The sequence below is a fragment of the Balaenoptera acutorostrata genome, chromosome 8, assembly GCF_949987535.1.
Source record: "Balaenoptera acutorostrata chromosome 8, mBalAcu1.1, whole genome shotgun sequence".
Taxonomy (NCBI): domain Eukaryota; kingdom Metazoa; phylum Chordata; class Mammalia; order Artiodactyla; family Balaenopteridae; genus Balaenoptera; species Balaenoptera acutorostrata.
Window position 1 is genome coordinate 75747784 of NC_080071.1, and position 21439 is coordinate 75769222.

The 21439-nt window shown below is 44.0% G+C and overlaps 1 protein-coding gene across 3 annotated transcripts in view; it reads left to right on the forward strand.

Annotated features, from left to right (window-relative positions):
• Positions 1-21439, forward strand: part of TTLL4 (tubulin tyrosine ligase like 4) — a 37618-nt gene that overhangs the window by 1367 nt on the left and 14812 nt on the right. For 2 of the 3 annotated variants that reach the window (XM_057550900.1, XM_007187932.3), the window contains exon 2: positions 19029-20613. In XM_057550900.1, the coding sequence (XP_057406883.1) occupies positions 19127-20613 (1487 nt within the window). In that variant the 5' untranslated portion in view covers positions 19029-19126. Of the gene's footprint in view, positions 1-14893; positions 15842-19028; positions 20614-21439 lie in introns of those variants that run through there. The other variant, XM_057550901.1, reaches the window with a different exon arrangement.

The following is a 21439-nucleotide window of genomic DNA, read 5'->3' on the forward strand; positions in this document are numbered from 1 at the left end:
ACATTCCAGATACAAAGTAGCTTTAGTAAAGATACTAAAGTAGCTTTAGTAAAGGCCTGAAAAGAGAACTGGAAACAGTCGGATAGACCTGAGCTGTGTTTGGAGGGAACCAGCCCGGGACAAATAGGAATAGGAAAATTAATAGGGGTTAGATCACAAAGGGCTTTGGATGTTTTGCTAAAGAGTTAGAACTAGATCCTCCAGAGCAGTGGTTTTCAAGCAGGATACTCAGGGGCCTGAGACTTCCAAGGGATAGACATGCACATATAGTTTTAGAAGAATCAGTTCCCAGATCCTCAGCTTCCAAATGAACGCTTCTAAAACTGACCTTACAAAAAAGGGGTGTAGAGTGTCATATCTCTCACGCTCTCAAATTTTACTATAGTATATTTTTCGGAGTATAAAAACCTCAGGTTGGCAAACAGGGAATATTTTGGAAATATTAATATCAGGGAGGCCTTCTTTGGTGATTGATTAAGTTACCTCAAAAACCTAGAAGGGCTCCTGCGGCCGGCGCCAGGGGATAGCACGCATGCGTCTTGTCTTTGAATGGGTGGCACCCTTATCCTCGCGGGGGCTGGCAGTGCGGCTATGGGTAGTGCTGCGTCCCCGCGCCGCTGTGCCCCGGCGGTCTCTCAGCCTCTTGGTGGTGGCTGGGTCCGGTGGGCATACCATTGAGATCCTGAGACTGCTCGAGAACTTGTCCGACGCTTACTCTCCTAGACATTATATCATTGCTGACACTGATGAAATGAGTGCCCGTAAAATAAATTCTTTTGAAGTAAATCGAGCTGATAGAAACTCCAGTGCTACGTTTCCCGAATACTATATTCACCGCATTCCCAGAAGCCGAGAGGTCCAGCAGTCCTGGCTGTCCACGGTACTCACCACCTTGTACTCTGTGTGGCTCTCCTTCCCCCTGACTCACCGAGTGAAGCCAGATTTGGTAAGAAAACTGAGCCATATGGGAAAAAATTGACTTGCCCAAAGTCTGAGGGCCACTAAGTGGATCCAAACCCGGAAAGCCTGAGACTGCAGCATCTATACTGTAATCATTGTACTATTCAACCCTTCTGTTCGGGACATAACTATTGAATTCATGAATAAATTTCCTAATAGGGTCATACAGATGAGACCACCCAGAAAAAACAAACAAACAACAAAAAAAACCCTAGAAGGCTTCTTGTCTTCCCATGTGTAATACACGCTGCTGTTAGAGTGAAGCTTGTTCCTTGTTGGGATATTCTGAATTCAGAAGAACGCAACAGTTGGAGACTTCCCTGGTGGTCCAGTGGTTAAGACTCCGCCCTCCCAACGCAGGGGGCCCAAGTTCGATCCCTGGTCAGGGAACTAGATCCTGCAAGATCCTGCATGCGGTGATGAAGATCCTGCATGCTGCAACGAAGACCCCGTGCAGTGAAATAAATAAATAAATATTAAAAAAAAAAAAAAGAACACAACAGTTAAAATGTGTCTAAAATGTTTTTCGGGACCACAGATTTTTCAAGCTGTATTGGATAAAAGTTGCATAAAATTTTTTAAAAGAGATTTCTTTTAGTTTAGATGTGTGTTAATCAGATAGTTAAAACTCATTTTATTAAATAGTCATGAAATGTTTATTTCAATTATAGTTAGTCCTTACCTTAGTTCTTTCTACAAAATGTTTAGTATTTTCTACCTCCTCTTAACAAAAGGATAAACTTGTTTAAACTTGTGATGAAAAATTTTAGAGTTCAACTTTAAGATGTGCAAGGAATACATGGGTTTAATTTTTTTTTTTTCTTCTTTTTTTTGGCTCTTCCGCGTGGCTTGCAGGATCTCAGTTCCCCAACTAGGGATTGAACCTGGGCCACGGCAGTAAAAGTCTGGAATCCTAACCACTAGGCCACCAGAAACTCCCCAAGGAATACATGGTTTTAAAAATTCCTAGGGGAATACATGAGTAAAATCATTGGAAGAGTATATTGCAGGAAAACCATGGAAAGGTAATTAGCAGGAAGGTAACATCAGATTTGTGCTTGAGATTACTACTGTAGTGTCAGTGTGCAGTTTGAATAAGTAAGATTTTAGACTGAAGGCAGGGAGCCAATGAGAAAACTAGAGATCAGACTAGAGATGATGAGGGCTTTATAGTGGTTGCAGTGGGGGAGAGAGTTTAGAGAGATATTAACAGTGGTAGAGTGGACAAAACCTGGTGGCAAAGTAGATGTAGGGAGAGTGGGACAAAGAGCAGTCTGGAATGATCCTTGTTTTCTGAATTTAGTGATTAAGTGGGTGGTGATGCAGGAGGAACGATTAGGAGGAGGGCTTTGAGGAGAAAGATAAAGGAGTTTGGGCATGCTGAATTGAGGTTCCTGCAGCACATCAACGTAGAAAGGCCTGGGAGGTTGTTCTGTAGGTCTGAGAGATGAAAGAAAGTTGAGAATGTAGGAGATGGTTGAGGCCATGGGATAAAAGAGGTTGCTTTGGGAGAGTTTGTGTTAATAGTTGCAACTGCCATTTATTGAGCGCTTACTATGTGCCAGGCCAAGTGAGAAGACTGAGCACAGAGGAGCACCAAATTTGAGAGAGTAGGTAGGGGAAAAGGAATGGAAGAAGGGAGGCAGAATATTTATAACCAAATCCAAAAATGAATATGTAAATGAAAAATCCCTTGCTGAAAAACTTTATTTTTTTTCCTGTTTTCTACTATTTTTATTTATTTATTTTAAAATTTTATTCTATTTATTTATTTTTTATACTGCAGGTTCTCAGTAGGTATCCATTTTGTACATATTAGTATATATATGTCAATCCCAATCTCCCAGTTCATCCCACCACCACCGCCCCACCCCCATCCCCCGCTTTCCCCCCCTTGGTGTCCACTTTTGTTCTCTACATCTGTGTCTCTATTTCTCCCTTGCAAACTGGTTCATCTGTACCATTTTTCTAGATTCCACATATATGCGTTAATATGCAATACTTGTTTTTCTCTTTCTGACTTACTTCACTCTGTATGACAGCCTCTAGGTCCATCCACGTCTCTACAAATGACCCAATTTCATTCCTTTTCATGGCTGAGTAATATTCCATTGTATATATGTACCACATCGTCTTTGTCCATTCATCTGTCGATGGGCATTTAGGTTGCTTCCATGACCTGGATATTGTAAATAATGCTGCAGTGAACATTGGGGTGCATGTGTCTTTTTGAATTATGGTTTTCTCTGGATATATGCCCAGTAGTGGGATTGCTGGGTCGTATGGTAATTCTATTTTTAGTTTTTTAAGGAACCTCCATACTGTTCTCCATAGTGGCTGTATCAATTTACATTCCCACCAACAGTGCAAGAGGGTTCCCTTTTCTCCACACCCTCTCCAGCATTTATTGTTTGTAGATTTTCTGATGGTGCCCATTCTAACCGGTGTGAGGTGATACCTCATTGTAGTTTTGATTTGCATTTCTCTAATAATTCGTGATGTTGAGCATCTTTTCATGTGTTTGTTGGCCATCTGTATGTCTTCTTTGGAGAAATGTCTATTTAGGTCTTCTGCCCATTTTTGGATTGGGTTGTTTGTTTTTTTGATATTGAGCTGCATGAGCTGCTTGTAAATTTTGGAGATTAATCCTTTGTCAGTTGCTTCATTTGCAAATATTGTCTCCCATTCTGAGGGTTGTCTTTTCATCTTGTTTATGGTTTCCTTTGCTGTGCAAGAGCTTTTGAGTTTCATTAGTTCCCATTTGTTTATTTTTGTTTTTATTTCCATTACTCTAGGAGGTGGATCAAAAAAGATCTTGCTGTGATTTATGTCAAAGAGTTCTTCCAATGTTTTCCTCTAAGAGTTTTATAGTGTCCAGTCTTACATTTAGGTCTTTAATCCATTTTGAGTTTATTTTTGTGTGTGATGTTACGGAGTGTTCTAATTTCTTTTACATGTAGCTGTCCAGTTTTCCCAGCACCATTTATTGAAGAGACTGTCTTTTCTCCATTGTATATCCTTGCCTCCTTTGTCATAGATTAGTTGACCATAGGTGCGTGGGTTTATCTCTGGGCTTTCTATCCTGTTCTATTGATCTATATTTCTCTTTTTTTGTGCCAGTACCATATTGTCTTGATTACCGTAGCTTTGCAGTATAGTCTGAAGTCAAGGAGTTTGATTCCTCTAGCTCTGTTTTTTTCCCTCAAGATTGCTTTGGCTATTTGGGGTCTTTTGTGTCTCCATACAAATTTAAGATTTTTTGTTCTAGTTCTGCAAAAAATGCTGTTGGTAATTTGATAGGGATTGCATTGAATCTGTAGATTGCTTTGGGAAGTACAGTCATTTTCACAATATTGATTCTTCTAATCCAAGAACATAGTATATCTCTTCATCTGTGTCATCTTTGATTTCTTTCATCAGTGTCTTATAGTTCTCTGCGTACAGGTCTTTTACGTCCTTAGGTAGGTTTATTCCCAGCTTTTTATTCTTTTTGTTGCAATGGTGAATGGGATTGTTTCCTTAATTTCTCTTTCTGATCTTTTGTTGTTAGTATATAAGAATGCAAGAGATTTCTGTCATTAATTTTGTATCCTGCAACTTTACCAAATTCATTGATTAGCTCTAGTAGTTTTCTAGTGGCATCTTTAGGATTATCTGTGTATAGTATCATGTCATCTGCAAACAGTGGCAGTTTTACTTCTTTTCCAATTTGTATTTCTTTTATTTCTTTTCTTCTCTGATTGCCAAGGGTAGGACTTCCAAAACTATGTTGAATAATAGTGGTGAGAGTGGACGTCCTTGTCTTGTTCCTGATCTTAGAGGAAATGCTTTCAGTTTTTCACCATTGAGAATGATGTTTGCTGTGGGTTTGTCATATATGGCCTTTACTATGTTGAGGTAGGTTCCCTGTATTCCCACTTTCTGGAGAGTTTTTATCATAAGTGGGTGTTGACTTTTGTCAGAAGCTTTTTCTGCATCTATTAGGATGATCATATGGTTTTTCTTCTTCAATTTGTTAATATGGTGTATCACATTGATTGATTTGCATATATTGAAGATATACTTGCATCCCTGGGATAAATCCCATTTGATCATGGTGTATGATCCTTTTAATGTGTTGTTGGATTCTGTTTGCTAGTATTTTGTTGAGGATTTTTGCATCTATGTTCATCAGTGATATTGGTCTGTAGTTTTCTTTTTTTGTGACATCTTTGTCTGGTTTTGGTATCAGGGTGATGGTGGCCTCATAGAATGAGTTTGGGAGTTTTCCTCCCTCATATATTTTGGAAGAGTTTGAGGACAGGTGTTAGCTCTTCTCTAAATGTTTGATAGCATTCACCTGTGAAGCCATCCGGTCCTGGGCTTTTGTTTGTTGGAAGATTTTTAATCACAGTTTCAATTTCAGTGCTTGTGATTGGTCTGTTTATATTTTCTATTTCTTCCTGGTTCAGTCTTGGAAGGTTGTGCTTTTCTAAGAATGTGTCCATTTCTTCCAGGTTGTCCATTTTATTTGCATAGAGTTGCTTGTAGTAATCTCTCATGATTCTTTGTGTTTCTGCACTGTTGTTACTTCTCCTTTTTCATTTCTAATTCTGTTGATTTGAGTCTTCTCCCTTTTTTTCTTAATGAGTCTGGCTAGTGGTTTGTCAATTTTGTTTATCTTCTCAAAGAACCAGCTTTTAGTTTTACTGATCTTTGCTATTATTTCCTTCATTTCTTTTTCATTTATTTCTGATCTGATCTTTATGATTTCTTTCCTTCTGCTAACTTTGAGGGCTTTTTGTTCTTCTTTCTCTAATTGCTTTAGGTGTAAGGTTAGGTTGTTTATTTGAGATGTTTCTTGTTTCTTTTTTTTTTTTAAGAGTTTACCTGTTTTTCTTTTTTTTTTTTAATTTATTTATTTATTTATTTATTTATGGCTGTGTTGGGTCTTGTTTCTGTGCGTGGGCTTTCTCTAGTTGTGGCAAGTGGGGGCCACTCTTCATCGCGGTGCGCAGGCCTTTCACTATCGCGGCCTCTCGTTGCGGAGCACAAGCTCCAGACGCACAGGCTCAGTAGTTGTGGCTCACGGGCCCAGCTGCTCCGCAGCATGTGGGATCTTCCTAGACCAGGGCTCGAACCCGTGTCCCCTGCATTGGCAGGCAGATTCTCAACCACTGCGCCACCAGGGAAGCCCTGTTTCTTGTTTCTTGAGGTAGGATTGTATTGCTATAAACTTCCCTCTTAGAATTGCTTTTGCTGCATCCCATAGGTTTTGGGTCGTCATGTTTTCATTGTCATTTGTTTCTAGTTTTTTTCTGATTTCCTCTTTGATTTCTTCAGTGATCTCTTGGTTATTTAGTAGTGTATTGTTTAACTTCCACGTGTTTGTATTTTTTACAGATATTTCCCTGTTATTGTTATCTAGTCTCATAGTGTTGTGGTTGGAAAAGATACTTGATACGATTTCAGTTTTCTTTAATTTACCAAGGCTTGATTTGTGACCCAAGAAATGATCTATCCTGGAGAATGTTCCATGAGCACTTGAGAAGAAAGTGTACTCTGTTGTTTTTGGATGCAATGTCATATAAATGTCAATTAAGTCCATCTTGTTTAATGTGTCATTTAAAGCTTGTGTTTCCTTATTTATTTTCATTTTGGATGATCTGTCCAGTGGTGAAAGTGGGATGTTAAAGTCCCCTACTACTATTGTGTTACTATCGATTTCCCCTTTTATGGTTGTTAGCATTTGCCTTATGTTTTGAGGTGCTCCTATGCTGGGTGCATAAATATTTACAATTGTTATGTCTTCTTCTTTGATTGTTCCTTTGATCATTATGTAGTGTCCTTCTTTTTCTCCTGTAGTAGTCTTTATTTTAAAGTCTATTTTGTCTGATATGAGAATTGCTACTCCAGCTTTCTTTTGATTTCCATTTGCATGGAGTATCTTTTTCCATCCCCTCATTTTCAGTCTGTATGTGTCCCTAGGCCTGAAGTGGGTCTGTTGTAGACAGCATATATATGGGTCTTGTTTTTGTATCCATTCAGCCAGTCTATGTCTTTTGGTTGGAGCATTTAATCCATTTACATTTAAGGTAATTATCAATATGTATGTTCCTACTACCATTTTCTTAATTGTTTTGTGTTTGTTATCGTAGGTGTTTTCCTTCTCTTGTGTTTCCTGCCTAGAGAAGTTCCTTTAGCATTTGTTGTAAAGCTGGTTTGGTGATGCTGGATTCTCTTTTAACTTTTGTTTGTCTGTAAAGGTTTTAATTTCTCCATGGAATCTGAATGAGATCCTTGCTGGGCAGAGTAATCTTGTTTGTAGTTTTTTCCCCTTCATCACTTTAAATATGCCACTCCCTTCTAGCTTGCAGAGTTTCTGCTGAAAGATCAGCTGTTAACCTTATGGGTATTCCCTTGTATGCTATTTGTTGCTTTTCCCTTGCTGCTGTTTTTTAAAATTATTATTTATTTATTTATTTATTTATGGCTGTGTTGGGTCTTAGTTTCTGTTTGAGGGCTTTCTCCAGTTGCGGCAAGCGGGGGCCACTCTTCATTGCGGTGCGTGGGCCTCTCACTATCGTGGCCTCTCTTTGTTGAGGAGCACAGGCTGCAGACGCGCAGGCTCAGTAATTTTGGCTCACGGGCCTAGTTGCTCCGCGGCATGTGGGATCTTCCCAGACCAGGGCTCGAACCCGTGTCCCCTGCATTGGCAGGCAGACTCTCAACCACTGAGCCACCAGGGAAGCCCCTCCCTTGCTGCTTTTAATATCTTTTCTTTGTATTTAATTTTTGATAGTTTGATTAATATGTGTCTTGGCATGTTTCTCCTTGGATTTATCCTGTATGGGACTCTCTGCACTTCCTGGACTTGATGGACTATTTCCTTTCCCATGTTAGGGAAGTTTTCAACTATAATCTCTTCAAATATTTTCTGAGAGCCTTTTTTTTTCTCTTCTTCTTCTGGTACCCCTATAATTTGAATGTTGGTGCGTTTAATGTTGGCCCAGAGGTCTCTGAGACTGTCCTCAATTCTTTTCATTCTTTTTTCTTTATTCTGCTCTGCGATAGTTATTTCCACTGTTTTATCTTCCAGGTCACTGGAAGTGAGTGAGTTCTTCTGTCACTAATCTGCCTCAGTTATTCTGCTATTGATTGCTTCAAGAGAATTTTTAATTTCATTTATTGTGTTGTTCATCATTGTTTGTTTGCTCTTTAGTTCTTCTAGGCCCTTGTTAAATGTTTCTTGTATTTTCTCCATTCTATTTTCAAGATTTTGGATCATCTTTACTATCATTACTCTGAATTCTTTTTCAGGTAGACTGCCTATTTCCTCTTCATTTGTTTGGTCTGGTGGGTTTTTACCTTGCTCCTTCATCAGCTGCATATTTCTGTCTTCTCATTTTGCTGAATACACTGTGTTTGGGGTCTCCTTTTCACAGGCTGCAGGTTTGTAGTTCCCATTTTTTTTGGTGTCTGCCCCCAGTGGGTAAAGTCGGTTTAATGGCTTGTGTGGGCTTCCTGGTGGAGGGGACTGGTGCCTGTGTTCTGGTGGGCGGGGCTGGATCTTGTCTTTCTGGTGGGTGGGGCTGCATCCAGTGGTGTGTTTTGGGGTGTCTGTGAACTTAGTATGATTTTAGGCAGCCTCTCTGCTAGTGGGTGGGGTTGTGTTCCTGTCTTGCTAGTTGTTTGGCACGGAGCATCCAGCACTGGAGCTTGCTGGCCATTGGGTGGAGCTGGGTCTTAGTGTTGAGACGGAGATCTCTGGGAGAGCTCTCACTGATTGATATTACATGGGGCCGGGAGGTCTCTGGTGGTCCAATGTCCTAAACTCGGCTCAGGCCTGACGTCAGGCCAGAGCACCAAGAACCTGTCAGCCACACAGCTCGGGAGAAAAAAAGGAAGAAAGAAAAATAAATAAATGAATAAAAATAAAAATAAAATAAATAAAATAAAAATATTTTAAAAATTATTACAATAAACAAGTAATTTTTAAAAAAAGAGAGAGCAACCAAACCAATAAACAAATCCACTAGTGATACAAGTGCTAAAAACTATACTAAGGTAAACATAAAAATCAGAAACAAGTTGGTTGCAGATGGCAAACCCCAAGTCTCCAGTTGCTCCCAAAGTCCACTGCCTCAATTTTGGGTTGATTCGTTGTCTATTCAGGTATTCCACAGATGCAGGGTACCTCAAGTTGATTGTGAGGATTTAATCCACTGCTCCTGAGGCTGCATGGAGAAACTTCCCTTTCTTATCTTTGTTCGCACAGCTCCTGGGGTTCAGCTTTGGATTTGGCCCCGCCTCTGTGTGTAGGTCGCCCTCAGGCTTCTGTTCCCACCCAGACAGGACGGGGTTAAAGCAGCGGCTGATTAGGGGGCTCTGGCTCACTCATGCTGGGGGGAGGGAGGGGTACGGTAGTTATAATTGGAATGCGGGGTGAGCCTGCGGCGGCAGAGGCCAGCATGACATTGTAGCGGCCTGAGGCATGCCGTGTGTTCTCCCGGGAAGTTGTCCCTGGATCACGGGACCCTGGCAGTGGCGGGCTGCCAGGCTCCTGGGGGGTTGGGGGTGTGTGTGGATAGTGACGTGTGCTTGCACACAGGATTCTTGGTGGCTGCAGCAGCAGCATTAGTGTTTCATGCCCATCTCTGGTGTCCGAGCTGGTAGCCGCCGCTCGCACCCTTCTCTGGAGCTTGTTTAGGCGGTGCTCTGCCTTCTGTGGGCAGACAGGGAAGGAATCCCCTCTCCTTGTGCACCCTGAAACAATGGTCTCTTGCCTCTTAGGCAGGTCCAGACTTTTTCCCGGACTCCCTTCCAGCTAGCTGTGGCGCACTAGCCCCCTTCAGGCTGTGTTCACACAGCCAACCCCAGTCCTCTCCCTGGGGTCTGACCTCCGAAGCCTGAGCCTCAGCTCCCAGCCCCCGCCCATCCCGGCAGGTGAGCAGACAAGCATCTCGGGCTGGTGAGTGCTGGTCAGCACCGATCCTCTGTGTGGTAGTCTCTCCGCTTTGCCCTCGGCACCCCTGTTGCTGCGCTCTCCACCGTGGCTCCGAAGCTTCCCCCCCACCCACCCCCCATCTCCACCAGTGAAGGGGCTTCCTAGTGTGTGGAAACTTTTCCTCCTTCACAGCTCTCTCCCAGAGGTGCAGGTCCCATCCCTATTCTTTTGTCTCTGTTTTTTCTTTTTTCTTTTGCCCTACCCAGGTACATGGGGATTTTCTTGCCTTTTGGGAAGTCTGAGGTCTTCTGCCAGCATTCAGTAGGTGTTCTGTAGGAGCTGTTCCTCGTGTAGATGTATTTTTCATGTATTTGTGGGGACGAAGGTGATCTCCACGTCTTACTCCTCCGCCATCTTGAAGGTCCCCCCTAGGTGTTTGTTCTTTAATTCTTCTAGGTCTTTGTTAAACATTTCTTGCATCTTCTCTATCTTAGCCTCCATTCTTTTTCCGAGGTCCTGGATCATCTTCACTATCATTATTCTGAATTCTTTTTCTGGAAGGTTGTCTATCTCAGCTTCATTTAGTTGTATTTCTGGGGTTTTATCTTGTTCCTTCATCTGATACATAGTCCTCTGCCTTTTCATTTTGTCTATCTTTCTGTGAATGTGGTTTTCGTTCCACAGGCTGCAGGATTGTTGTTCTTCCTGCTTCTGCTGTCTGCCCTCTGGTGGATGAGGCTATCTAAGAGGAGGGACTGGTGGTGGGTAGAGCTGGGTGTTGATCTGATGGGCAGAGCTCAGTAAAGCTTTAATCCCCTTCTGTGCTGATGGGTGGGGCTGAGTTTCCTCCCTGTTGGTTGTTTGGCCTGAGGCGACCCAGCACTGGAGCCTACAGGCTCTTTGGTGGGGCTAATGGTGGACTCACGCCATGGAGTACTTCCCAGAACTTCTGCTGCCAGTGTCCTTGTCCCCGTGGTGAGCCACAGCCACCCCCCCCGCCCCCACCTCTGCAGAATACCCTCCAACACCAACAGGTAGGTCTGGTTCAGTCTCCTATGGGGTCACTGCTCCTTCCCCCGGGTCCTGATGCACACACTACTTTGTGTGTGCCCTCCAAGAGTGGAGTCTCTGTTTCCCCCAGTCCTGTCGAAGTCCTGCAATCAAATCCCACTAGCCTTCAAAGTCTGATTCTCTATGAATTCCTCCTCCCGTTGCCGGACCCCCAGGTTTGGAAGCCTGACGTGGGGCTCAGAACCTTCACTCCAGTGGGTGGACTTCTGTGGTATAAGTGTTCTCTAGTCTGTGAGTCACCCACCCAGCAGTTATGGGATTTGATTTTATTGTGATTGCACCCCTCCTACCGTCTCACTGCAGCTTCTCCTTTGTCTTTGGATGTGGGTTATCTTTTTTGGTGAGTTCCAGTGTCTTTCTGTCGATGACTGTTCAGCAGTTAGTTGTGATTCTGGTGCTCTCGCAAGAGGGAGTGAGTGCACGTCCTTCTACTCCGCCATCTTGAACCAATCCTGTTTTCTACTGTTTTTAATTCTTCACCCAGCTCTCACCTGAAAAACTTAGATGAACCTTTAACTTCAGGATCTGGTACTCATGACGTGGAGTTGAGTTTAGCTTTCCTGCTAGATTCCTTCTATGACCTTGGAATTGTCTGGTCATAGGATTCCTGGATTTTAGCATGCAATCAGATGCTTTGATCTGTTGGTGAAATGCAGAGAAAACTTTTCTTTAATGCCCTGAACTTCTCATCCTCTCTTCTGGCAGAACTGGGAAGCCAGACCTGGTATTTTTGGAACAAATACTGAGAGTGCTAATTTCTGTTAGGCCCTGAAATACGAAGGGCCTTGTCCTTGGGAGCCTCTTGGACATCCTGGACAGGCAGTGCTATTCTAGACCAGAGGTTCTCATTATATGCAGTTTTTTTTTTAATTTATTTATTTATTTTTGGCTGCTTCAGGTCTTACTTGTGGCCCGCGGGGTCTTTGCTGAGGCATGCGGGATCTTTCATTGTGGTGCGTGGCGTGTGGGTTTTCTCTTCTCTAGTTGTGGCACGTGGGCTCCAGGGCGTGTGGGCTCTGTAGTTTGCGGCACGTGGGCTCTCTTGTTGAGGCGCGAGAGCTCAGTAGTTGTAATGCGCGGGTTTAGTTGCCCCACAGCATGTGGGATCTTAGTTCCCTGACCAGGGATCGAACCCACGTCCCATGCATTGGAAGGAGGATTCTTTACCACTGGACCACCAGGAAAGTCCCTCTTATCTGCACTTTTAAAGCTCTTTGGGGTCTTCAGTATATTTTTTAATGTGGGATATGTATCTACTCCATACTAGAAATTGAAGTATTTATTTATTAATTTATTTAGAAATAATAATAAACCCATTACAAGTAAACATAAGTAGCATTTTTAAAAAGGCAAAACGCTATTGTTTCAGAAATATTAGTGAGAAGAGTGGCATTATTTTTGAGAATCTCGTTAATGTCTGGCTTAATAGAAGACAGCTGGATTCTCATATTTGTTTCTGCATTCAGTTGGTTCGATGTGTTGTTGTGATTGAATTATGATGAAAATCCAGCCTCACATAGATAATTAGTTGGAAAAGGGAGGAATATTTCTATGGCCTTTTCAGACAATAGTGTGTATTCTTTGGTACTACACAGAAGTTAACAAGGAGTGGTTTTATGAAGGTTAGCTGCAATGAAATCTGAAATGTTATCAGTGAGCTTTTCATACTTTGTTTCATTAGAATCCATTGGTCTGTCTCTGACTTTGACCGGACCTTTTACCCATGCCTGATTCTTTGACATTGTGTGATAGATATTTGGAAAATACTGGTTCATTGAGTTATGTAGATCTTACAAATGTTGCCACATTTTATTTTACAGTATCAAAAAACAATATATTATCACCACACTCATCAGAAAGATGGTTAAGTATTGGGAAGCTGTCAAGCTCATGGTGGCAGATACAATTTTGCCAAAATTATAATTTTCTCTTGGAAGCTCAAATTTTATCATTGGCAACAAACACTGTCAGCTGCTTTCCCTGAAGCGACAGGCTTACTCTGTTTCATTTTCTAGAGAATGCCTGCCAAGTATCAACGTCTGAATAACCATCACTTGTGTGTCCTTCATTCTTTCAAGTAAACATGATGTTCCACAGAGAGATTTTGCAATTCAAACAAGTGCTTTATTTAGAGACAACCATCGTCTTCTATTTTATATGTACTTCTCATTTTGTCACACAGAATATTAAAAAAGATGTACCTGAGGATTGAGATTTCTTTTTTATTGCATCATCAAGGATATTCTTAAGTAAAGCTGGCATTTCTTCTTTCACTGTGCAGTGAAGGAGCGTGTGGTGGTGAAGAATCTCGCTTGGTGCCATTGTCTCGACTCCTACTCAGGAACCAGTAGTTTGACCCACCATTGCTCTTGCACCATCAGTGGAAAGGCTGGCACAGTAAAAAAAAAAAAAGGCAAATCACATCTTAGTTTTGTTATGAAAATAGTTTCAGCTAGTGGAATCCCTGAAAGAGGCTTAGGGTTCCCTCAGGGTCTGGGACCACACTTCGAGGACCACTGCTTTAGAGAGCTCACCTGAGGTTTCTTTCAGAAGCTGCTGAAGGTCAAGGCTTCAGGAGAGCTAGTCGCTTAATTATGTTAAGGCTTCAACTGTTTTCACTTTTTAGTAATTTGCAGATGGACCTCCCTCAGCGCTAGCTGCTGTAAGCTGTATTTTTTCCTGAGGTTTGCTAACTACTTTTACATAACTGTGTTCTACAAGAGCTGCCCTTCTCAACTTGTGGTAGTGACCCTTCCTTCTCATTAGGGTTGGGGTATTGGCCTTCCTTTCTTAACAGGGCTTTAAAGAAGTTCCATGCTCCTCCAGCTTTCTTTAGGGAGACATAGTTTGGGATTTATCTCATAAGAGAAAATGGGTCTGATTCCTATACTCCTCCTCATTCTGTTTGATTTCAGACAAGTCATTTCTACCTTCTTACATAACTGTTGAGCAACTAAAGTAATTTCATCAGAGATCTTATGACTGTAGACTCTGAACCATTTCCGATGTCCTGAGTTCCCCTGGTGACTGAGGGAAACACTTAGATGGAGGAGGAAAAGGAAACTTCAGATCCCAAGAGGCACATACACTCCTGTAATGTAGGAGAGTGATACAGTCAGTGTGTAATGAATAATTGCTTTCTGTAGAAATAGATACTTTGTCCAAGTTGGTCTGGGCCTGGCCCCTGGTGACTTGATGGTTTGAGACAACAGTCAAAGATTTTCTAGCATAGGCTGCTCGTCATTCACTCTCACTTAAGGAGGAAACTTGAGGCAAAATGACCCTACAGAGAGTGGGAGGCAGAATGAGATAGCTTCTGAATGCTGTCTAAAGATGGCAAAGCAGGATGTTGAGATTCCTGAGACTGGAGGCTTTAGAAGGAGAGAGGCTGGATCCAGGGACGTCAGGCAGGATGCTACTGCAACAGTCCTGCACTTGGTGATGGGGGTGAGGGACTAGGAATTGGACTGAGCCAGCCATGCAAATAGAAAGAAAAGGATGTTTGAGGCCATTTTGTTTATCTTCAGAATGCTCAGCAGTTCTTTACCTTCCTTTCTTATCCCTTTAAGGGAAAAAAAAAAAAGTTTCTTTTTTAACAGCTTTGTGGAGGTATAACTGACATTGAAAATATTCATCACCCTCAAGTCAATTAATTTTTAAACTTTGTTCCAGGGAGCCTTAATATCTCATGACGTTTTGCGGGGAGGCTTGGGTAGCATTGCTGAGGAAGAGGCCAGACTAGGGCAGTGATCTTCCTCCTTCTACTCGCATAGCTGTGCATTTATCTGTTACAGAAACACAAGATTTTCCTATAAAAGCCATCATGGAGCTTATGAGGCATATTCATATGAGAAGAGAACAGCGGTAAAAGATAGCCTTTACAAAGTATCAAATTAGAGGAATAAATACACAACAGATATTCATGGGTAAGATGGAGCTTGAGCTGGGCCTGGAAAAGGTAAATAAAATATGATAAGGATTCGGAAGGGAGAGGCTGAGTGGAGTAAGGGCCTGCAGACAGGTTTGAAAGGATTAGTATAAGACCAGAACAGGTCATATAACAGAGTTCAGGGTGGAAGGAAATGGAAATACGCCTTAAAAAAAGACTGAAGCCAGACTCAGGCTAAGAAGTCTGGAATTTATTTATTGACTTACATGAGAATCATCTAGAAGGCTTGTTTAAAATACAGATCCCTGGCCCCACCCCAGACCCACTGAATCCTCTCTGAAAGTGGGGCTCAGGAATCTGCACCCCAGGTTATTCTGATGCAGGTCGTTGGTGGGCTACTGTGATATTAAATGAGGACTCATGGAAAATTTTTGGAAAGGTAACTGATCAAGTAATATTTAAGCAAAGTTAATCTGGAGGTTGCTTGCAGAGTGGAATTAGGAAGGGCAGACCCTGGAGACACAAACTTCAGTCTGGAAGCTGTTGCAGTAGTCCAGATCTGGGATGGTGGTGGAAATGAAAGGAGGAGGCATGCCATGAAGAAAGAATCTCTTAAGTTTTGTGACTGGTTTGGCTTTGGAGATTAAGAGAAAGGAAGAAATCAGAAGTGACTTAAGTTTTCCTCTTCGGTGACTGAGAGAAAGAAGGTTCCACTGAAAGAAATTGGAACGTCAAGAGTGCAGAGGTAGGGAATTCCCTGGAGGTCCAGTGGTTAGGACTTGGCACTTGCACTGCCGGGGTCCGGGTTCAGTTCCTGGTTGGGGAACTGAGATGCTGCAAGCCTTAAGGCGTGGCCAAAAAAAAGAGTGCAGAGCTCATCTGACAAGCTGGGCTGAAGTGGTTGGACTTGCCTGTGGAAAAGGGAGAAGACAGTTGGCGATGAGGACACCGAGCTTGAGAGAAGTCGGGTCTGAAAAGTGACTCTTCTGTTGCAGGTAATAGTTGAAGTGGTGAGAGCAGATCGGTTTGATGTGGGAGAGAGGATAAAAGAGAGGAGCTGTGGAGGATTTTGGAGCGGACCTCGGGAGGAAAAGGCACTGTTGAAGCAGTTGGGTGTGGCTGTGGCAGAGTTCCTACACTGGGTAAAGTAGCAGCAACAAGGAGATGCTGGTAGCACCCCAGTGTTCACTGCAGCACTATTTACGATAGCCAAGTTACGGAAGCAACCCAAGTGTCCAGTGATAGATGAATGGACACAGAAGATGTGGTACATATATACAGTGGAATATTACTCGCCCATAAAAAGAGAGAAATCTTGCCATTTACAAAAACATGGGTGGATCTAGAGGGTATTATGCTAAGTAAGATAAGTCAGACAAGGAAAAACAAATGCCCTGTGGGAAATGGCCATTGCAGACACATACAAGATCTAGAATCCTGTTAGTCACAGAGAAGAGAATCCACTTTACTCTGGCACTAGCCCAGCAGGCCACCCGAAGCTTCTGAAGAGGGTGGGAGTGTATCCTTCGCCTTCCTCTTCCTCATTTGGATTAGAAGTGAAGCCAGCTAGATGCCGGGCCATTTGCGTCCAGTGTTCCTGGCACCGAGGATTCGTGTGGAGGGATGCAGAGAGGCAGACACTGAGCAGTGTGTGCAGAGAGGAGAGTTCTCTTCACCCAGCCCCGAGGTGTGCAGTGGGTGGGTACCCGTGTCTCTGAGGGAAAGTGGGCTTGCCCACGGTGCAGATGAGGATGCAGTGGTGTGCTCTTGGACACTTCACCCGCGAAGGGGCTCAGTATAAGCAGTGGAGGAGTGTTTCCAACCTGCCTTTTGTCTTGTACCTGAAGGTTAGGGATAAGTGAGGGAACAGGGCCTAGGTGTGTGTTTCATTTCTATTTAAGAGGCAGCATGGAGTCAAACTCAGGTTTTAAGCTAGCCACTCCTTGTTGGTTGTTTAATTATAGAAAAGTTACTTAGCTTTACTGAGTCTTGGATTCATCATCAGCAAATTGTACATAGGGTTTTTGTGAGGATTAAATGAGCGTAGTACCTGGTATTTATTAGGTGCCCAAACTAGCATTCCTCAGTTCTAGTGTATTTCCCCTTTATTTACTGTTATTTTTTTTCAGTTTATTCATTCAACAGAATATTGAGCACTTTTTGTGGGTGAGACCCTATATTGGGGACATCAGGGGAGGGACAACATGCTCCTTGCTCCTAGTCAGATGAGTAGTCCATTATTAAAGCTCAGTGTAATACAGACAGTGATGGTGGCGAGCACAGAGATGAGGCATCCTATTTGAACTGGGGAGTCCAGAAAGGCTGCCTGGTGAAAGTGATATTTGAGCTGTATATTTTTTGTCTGGTGGAAGAGAAGGAAAGGCATGAAGGTCTGAGACAGGAGGATGCACGTGAGGAGCCACAAGTTGGGCGATATTCAGGGAGCACCAGCCTGAAATCTTGTTTCCTCAGCCCTTTTTGCCATCACTTTGGTGAATTTATTGTGCTGCATCGGTGGGGAAAGATGTAGATTCCTGAAAGATGACTACGTGAATTGGGACGTGAATCTGTTGAGTGTACATGACACACACTCAGGTGTGTGGTCGTATAAAATCACTGGCAGGATTTGACCCTTCCCTTTGTGTGTGCTTCTCTACCATAAGTGCACAGAGTGTAATTGTCCCCCGCACAGTACTTCCATAGTTTGGACTTGGTGGAGGTCCATTTTCTGTTACCTTAATTTGTGGTTACTGGCATCATATCTGGTTTTAGCCCTTACGCTGTCTTTTGCCCACTATCATTTTGAATATTGGCAGTGATTTTTTGGTACTCTCCTTGAGAAAGAATCCACATAGGTCAGCCTTTTCAGGAAAAGAGGGCGACGTCATGTGGCTTCTGCAGGCTTTTTGTTGGTAGACAACACCAACAGTTCCTGTAGCTGTAGACAGGAATTCTCCTATCAAAATACAAAGTCCTCTCCCAATTGACTGTGTCTCAAATGAAACTTGAGCAAAAAAATTCTCTGCTAATTCCTTCCCTCTAGCCACTCTGAAAACACTTGATGAAGATGCCAGGATGTCGTTCAGAATTATCGCAGATGAATGACTTCTTATAAAAGGGTCTTGTATTTTTTTTCCCCTGGATGCTGTCGTGAAAGCAGGCCCACCTTTCCCTGAAGGTGTGAAAACTGCAGAATATTTTGTGAATTTGGTTTAGAAAGCAAGAGACCATACTAAACTGACTGTTGGGGACCCAGAACTACAGGCTGGTTCAGAGATTTTGCTTTAGAGGAAAGATTCAATGAGGAAATGTAAGAGACAGGCTCTCCTTCCCCCAAATCAGCCCAAACTGAAGGCTGGGATTTGGAATAAAGAAAGTTTCTCTCCTCTTCTCACCTCTGTATTCTACTCCCTGACCTTTCCTGTCCCATTGTGGCTGCTGGAAATAAAGTCATCTTAAATAAAAAGAATGTTGGTGTCTAGTTCCATCTTGTTTCTTCTCTTTCCCACCAACACGTTGGTTGGAATTTAAGCCTATATAGTTGGCAAGATGCTTGAAGAGACGAAATTACTGTCTCAGCTCCAGAAGGCACTCCAGAGGTCAGCAGGAGAAATCTCTGCTTTTACCTGTACTTGTCACATTTAACCGTGAAAAGCAGACCACATCAGGGGCAGCTGAGAATTGGTGAGGGAGCAGTAGATGTAAAATATGCTTCTCAGATGATCTTTGACCATTCAGAAGTGGCTGATGAGGAGGAAGGTATTAGCTGGTTTCTCTGCCACACCCAGACTTGCCTCATTCCTAGGCACACTCGTGTCAGGTGAGGGAAGGAAGCCACTTGTGTAAAGTTGTGGATGATGAGACAGAAAGGTGATTTTTTCTTTGGAGAGAGAGGAAAGAGCTCTCTGAGTGAGAGGGTGGGAACATGTGGACAGACTTACACTGGTGGCACCTTAGTGTCCCAGTCCTTGTTGGCGCCAGCTTTGGTTGCATGAGGGCAGCATTAAGTCCACTGAAAACACCCTAAGGATCTAGTGTTCTTCTCCCAGGGCCCCAGTTGATGACCAAGACTGGTTGCCCAAAAAGTGCTGAGGTGGGGCTCTTCCTTGCCTGGGCACCACTGTAGCATTGTGTCTGTCCTTCTAGGACGGTAACATTCCCAATTGTCTCTCTGCCCTTCAGGCTGACGGACCTCAAGGATGCGGCTGCTACTGCTGGCGGTACGAGGCACCTTACCTGAGCTGGGCCATGAGGCCGCGTGGCTGTGATGTGGGCTCCTCATGGCCTCAGCAAGAACAGAGCACTACAGTATTGGCCTCCGCCGGGGAAACAGCTTTAAGCCGAGTGGGCCCTCAGGCACAGTGCCTACCCCACCACCTGAGAAACCCTCTGAGGGCAAAGTCTGGGCTCAGGCTCATCAGCAGGTGAAGCCAATCTGGAAGCTGGAGAAGAAGCACGTGGGAACACTTTCAGCAGGGTTGGGCCCAGGCCTCTTGGGTGTCCCACCGCAGCCTGCATACTTCTTTTGCCCCAGCACTTTATGTAGCTCCGGGAGCACGGCTGTCATTGCAGGCCACAGCAACTCCTGTTACCTGCACTCCCTCCCGGACCTATTCAGCAGCACCCTGCTCTACCGCCGTTCCAACTACGGCCACAGACCATACCAGCAGCTGGAGTCTTTCTGCTTGCGTTCAAGCCCGTCAGAAAAAAGACCTTTTTCTCTCCCTCAAAAGAGCCTCCCTATCAGACTCACTGCCAATAAGGCCACTTCTTCCAAGGTCTCCGCCATGGCATCCTCATCCACAGAACCATACCTCTCACTGGGAGCGGCTGGGGAAAATCCTTCAGGGAAGAGCCTGGCCTCTGCCATCTCAGGGAAGACCCCATCTCCACTCTCCTCTTCTTCCTCTTCCTACAAGCCCATGCTAAATAACAACTCCTTCATGCGGCCAAATAGCACTGAAGTGCCTTTATTGCAGGCCACAGAAGGCCTGAAGCCAGTATCCTCACCGAAGGTCCAGCTTGTCTCCTGGCATCATTCAGGGGGCACTGGAGACTGTGCACTCCAGCCTATTGAGCACAAGGTGCCCAAGAGCAGTGGCACTGTCCTAGATGATGACCCTTCCCACAGCACCCTGTTTACCCCCAGTTCCTTAGACGCTTCCACCACCAGTGCTGCCTCTCCCCACTACAACTGGAGTAACTTAGCCACAGGGGCAGAGCCACATCCCTATGGCCTGGATGGGGACTCTGTTGCCCAGAATCTGACTAAGGAGGTTCGGTTCACTGAGGCCGTGAGGAAGTTGACTGCAAGAGGCTTTGAGAAGAAGCCAAGGCAAGGCTACCATTTTGAACAGTCTTATTTCATGAACCCCAGCTTGCAGTGGGAGGTCCTCAACAGGAACAGGTGGTGGAAACCAGCTGTGGTAGGCCAGCAGCTCCCTCAGGAGAATGCTGGAGCAGACAGTAGGGTCCTCCCTGGAGCCTCGGACACCATGGAACTGGACAGTACAGTCTTCTGTACCAAACGCATCAGCATTCACCTCCTTGCCTCACACGCCAGTGGGCTCAGCTGCAGCCCTGCCTGCGGATCTGCGATCGACTCCCCACCTCTTGGAGAAGACAAAACTCCAGCTCTGCCTTCTCCCCCTCAGCCCCTTGGTGTGGCCGAGGTGGCCACCCGCCTCTCTTCCATCCATCTGGGCAAGCTTGGGAGGGAGGAGCCTAAGGAAGCCAGGAAGCTGGGCTCACCTGCTAGGGATATTGGGTAAGTCGGAGAAAGTGTTTGGTTCATTTAAAGCAGTAGAATGTATACATGTTTGGTGACACTGACCGTCTGTCTCTGGAGGTTGGTTTTGTTTCTCAACTGCCCTAGAATTTTGGTTTTCACTTTAGGGCAGAGGTCAGCAAGCTACACTTTGCAGGCCAAATCCCACCCTCTGCCTGCTTTTATAAATAAGGTTTTTTTGAAATGCAGCCTTACTCCTTCATTTACTACTGTCTGTGGCTGCTTTTTCGTTATAACGGTAGGGTTGAGTAGTTGCGACAGACTGAATGGCCCGCAAAACTGAAAATATTTACTGTCTTGTCCTTAAGAGGAGGAGTTTGCTAAGCCTTGCTTTAGGTTATAACCAGGGAAAAATAAGAATTCCAAACATCATGTGTTGGGAACTGTGATTTCTCTACTTAATTCCAAACCAAATCAGGTTCTCAGTCATTCCTGGTATGACAGCCGTTTCAGAGTTAGGGCATACACATACTTGGCCTCTTCTCTTGTGCCTTGTTACTTCTCTGGAACCGTGGTCCACCAAGGCCTTGTTCTGAGTTCCCAGAGAGAAGTCTAGGGACCTTTGATGTCTATTACCACACATTGATTGATGGTGTTTTGTATTCAGAATTTTGTTTTTATATGCTATGAGGGACGTCAAAGAAGATGGAAGACATAGTGCCTCTCTGCAGAATAGGGGATGTAGGGTTGAGGAACTATGGCTAGACCTAAGCTCTGAGGACAAGAGGAATGAGTTGTAAGGCCCAGGCAAGGGCCAGCAGATTGGTGACTGGGGAAGAGACAAACACTGGGAGATGATGAAGGA